General features: G+C 54.5%; 1 protein-coding gene across 2 annotated transcripts in view; it reads right to left on the reverse strand.

Annotated features, from left to right (window-relative positions):
- The window catches only part of LOC113212929 (glutamate decarboxylase), a 57,356-nt gene that overhangs the window by 5,706 nt on the left and 48,005 nt on the right, over window positions 1–3,645 (reverse strand). For both annotated transcript variants that reach the window (XM_052265615.1, XM_052265614.1), the window contains 4 exons: window positions 3,138–3,460; window positions 2,919–2,998; window positions 2,668–2,839; window positions 2,087–2,154 (listed from right to left, as the gene is read on the reverse strand). In XM_052265615.1, the coding sequence (XP_052121575.1) occupies window positions 2,087–2,154; window positions 2,668–2,839; window positions 2,919–2,998; window positions 3,138–3,460 (643 nt within the window). The remainder of the gene's footprint in view (window positions 1–2,086; window positions 2,155–2,667; window positions 2,840–2,918; window positions 2,999–3,137; window positions 3,461–3,645) is intronic.

The raw sequence follows: 3,645 nt of genomic DNA on the forward strand, positions 1-3,645 counted from the left end.
CGCAGTGACCTGGCTGCATCAATGCCCCTCCGCCCCCACCGCCCCTCTCCATTATTGCGGGCTGCAGCCCATTGTGCGATGCGTAGTTGGTTTGGCTTACTCGGGATTAAAATCCTGCCTCGGAGCCAAACTCAGCTGAGGCCCGCCGGCCGCTGCAGAGGGTGGCGAGGGCAGAGGAATGTTGGGAGGGTTGAAGACACTGGACGCATTGTGCACAACGCAATCGAAAAATGAGTGAGTGATAGCTCGAGCACACAAACAGACAAGTTGTACTGTGATTACAGAAAACAATGTGAACGTTACTGCAGGAAGTGACAATCGCTCAAAAAAGTGAATACCAAGATATATTTGTAAGAAAAACATCGGTAGGAATTTGGCGTTTTAAGCTAATTTTGTTCTGTCTGGGTCGTGGAAGATCCTGTGGCCTCTGGTAATACGTGCCAAGTAGATACGTAGGACTTCCCCTCTAATTGCAGTATTATTGCTCTTATACACAGGAATGAAAGTAGGCGAAACCTAAATTGTGCGAAGTAGTACCCCACATTATTCGTGGTGGGCGGGAATGCGAATAAAAGTTCTCTGCGGGTACAAGGTAAAAACAATCTCTACTTGTTTGAGGAAAAAGGGAAAAACTTTGAGGACCTTCCATATTTGAGGAAAACTTCTCGGATCTCGCCTCAGATTTTGAGAAACCTCCTCAAAGATTGTGGAAAAATCACACATTTTTTGAGGAGACCTCCTCGAAATCTGACAAACTTTCCTCAAATCAAGGAATTTCCTCAAAGTTTTCCCTTTCCCCACAAAAAATGAGACATTGTTTTTACCGTTGTACGATGTATTTACCTCGATTTAACTTTACACGACGCAGGTTTGTGAGGTGGTCCAGGCTGACTTGCGTTCATCTCACCTCAACCCCCGTCCGCGGGCGAAGTGGATCGGTGGCCGCATGCCCATAGCCCCAGGCACACCGAGGTAATCGTATTTTTACGACGCCTGCCCCACCCCGCCCCGCCCCGCCCCGGCTTACGGGCGGGCAGTGTGGCGGGGATCATGTGCACTTGACTGACTCGGAGGGTGGCCTCTCTCTTCCCCCGCGGGGTGCTCCCCTCCCCGCCCCGCTGTGCCGCGCCGCGCCGCCCCTCTCTGGGACTGAAGGCTAATATGAGGCTATAAACTGGCGCATCCGCGCGTGATTTAATCCGTTGTATGTATTATTAAAATTAGCCACTTGCAAGGGCGCGGGAGAGGCCGGCGGCGGCAGGCTCACAGCCATCATAGGGAAGGATTCTCCTTACTTTGGATATAGAAAACGATCATTGCTTGTTTTCGAAACGTACTTTCCGTCCCTTCTGCTGCTCTTCCTCTACCTGGTTTTCCTCGCTCGCTCTCACTGGCATACTACGCCCATACCGCTCACACCGCTGCCCCTCGCCCCCTACCTCTCTCTCTCTCGCTCTCTCCGTACCTCTCGCTCCCCCTCCCCTGCCCTTCTCCTCTCACAAGCAGACGCGGGCCACAGCTGTTGACGATTTATGGTTTCGAACGCCCGCCTCGCCTATGGCCAAACCGACTCGCCCGCCCGTATACGATTTGCCCGCGCCACCCCCTTCCTCCTCCCCCTTCCTCCTTCCCCCCTCCTCCATTTCGTGCCCCACAGGTCGGCGGACGGCCCTCCTCCTATTTTTTGTTACCGACGAGTGAAGTGACACAATCCTTTTTATGCAGAATCCGTGTCGCCGGTCGACTCCGGATCAGCTGACCGCCGCGGCCTCGGCCGGGGCTGGTGAGGAGGGGAGGGAGGGGGATGATGGATCACATCCAGCCGAGGCCGCGGCGGCTGTTGTGTAAGGCTGCAAATGAAGGGCGCTCCACACGGCTAATTCAAGAGGCTTGAGGCGCGTGGCTCTGGTCGGGGCTGTTAGGGGAAAGGTTGGGGGGGGGGGGGGGGCTGTCGTGCGGTTTGATCTATGACCCAAAGCGCGCGAAATTTACATCCGAGGTGACACGCCGGGTCTCCGCCGGAGCTGGCTGCTCGGCTACTGTGGGATAGCTGAAAGTGTCGATGGCTCTGCGCCGTTGTACTCACTTCTCAATGCCGGTCAGACGGGGGTGGCGGTGCTTCTTGGACAGCATGATGCCGCCTCCCCAGGCAGCCTGCGGACATAAGGCGTCAACGACAGCTTTATTTTCACATTTCGGCACGCTTTCGCTTTGACAGCTCAGATGTGTGATTTCCCTGCACGAACCACTTCGATACACTCGTAAAACAAGTGTTTAATGTTGCACGTCAATTGATGTTAAGGTTCAAGTGTGCATCTTCTCGACTCATTGTAGTGTCTAACAAGGTTAAACGTCAACTGGCGCTGAAACTTTCGACACTTCCGAAAAGAATAGCAGCTGCACAGAACAGTGTGTGTCCAAGTGTGCAGAATTTAAACGTTTAGAAAACATCTAGAATTTGCACACCACGCAAGTGTGCAACTTGAGTTAAACACCATGTAATGTGCAACATCATAACTTACACACGTTGGTGTGCAAATTATGCACACTTGTTTTACCAGTGTAATACATATTTTCCCCTAACACTTCGTTTGTCCAGGTTAGGAGCTTGTATTTTTGTTACGCAAAATGCGTTATTCGTTTACACAATACAGCAGTTCCACTCACGTCGACGTGCATCCACAGCTTGTGCTTCTGGCAGATGGCCGCGATGTCCTCGATGGGGTCGAAGGCGCCCAGGACGGTGGTGCCGGCGGTGCAGTTGACAAAGAAGGGCACGTCGCCGCGCGACTTGCGCTCCAGGATGAGCCTCTCCAGCTCGGACGGGATCATGCGACCACTGGAGACACATTTTTTATATTTCGTTGTTGTTGTTGATTTATAAAAAGGTAGTCTTTGCCGTATTTTGTCGTACTTACGCAGCGTCGCTTGGCACCTCCACGCAGTTATCGGTTCCAAGGCCGCAGACGGAGGCGCAGCTCTTGATGGAGTAGTGGCACTGATGGGAGTCAGAACAAGAGTACGCTCGTGAGCTCCCTTTGGAGAAAGAGAGGGGTGGGAGGGAGAACATGGAGAGAGAGAAGGGTGGGAGATGAAAAGCAGCAGTGGAAAAGAAAAGAGCGCGTCACACGACTGACCTGGTCTGAAGTGTACATGACGAGCTGGCCTTTGATGGAGGACAGGCCCTTCTCCTTGTACTGGGGGAACATCCTGTGGCGGGCGGCCAGGAAGGCGTACAGGTTGGAGATGGAGCCGCCGGGCGCGAGGATCGAGTCGCCCGCGCCGTTCTCCCAGCCGATGATCTCGCGCATGTGCCGCATGACCACGTTCTCCATAAGGATGAAGACGGGCGCGATCTCGTAGGTGAACATGTTGGTGTTGGCCGTGGCGGTGAGCCACTCGCCCGCCATGGAGACGAGGTCCAGCCCGCATGACAGCTGGTTGAAGAAGCGCGGGTGACCTGCGCACGACGCGATGCAACAACACACAAAGGTTAGCGGCGGCAGCAGCAGGGCGGACAGCGCCACCGCGATCACGGGGCGAAATGCAGCAGAAAATGGAGCAGGGATCTCTTCCGGGCCGTGCGCCGCAAAGCTATATCCGCCCTCTCGGGTGCCCATCCCCGTCCGTCCGCACCCCTCTCCG

This window comes from Frankliniella occidentalis, unplaced genomic scaffold (assembly GCF_000697945.3).
Source record: "Frankliniella occidentalis isolate FOCC.00 unplaced genomic scaffold, Focc_3.1 Scaffold28, whole genome shotgun sequence".
Classification (NCBI taxonomy): Eukaryota; Metazoa; Arthropoda; class Insecta; order Thysanoptera; family Thripidae; genus Frankliniella; species Frankliniella occidentalis.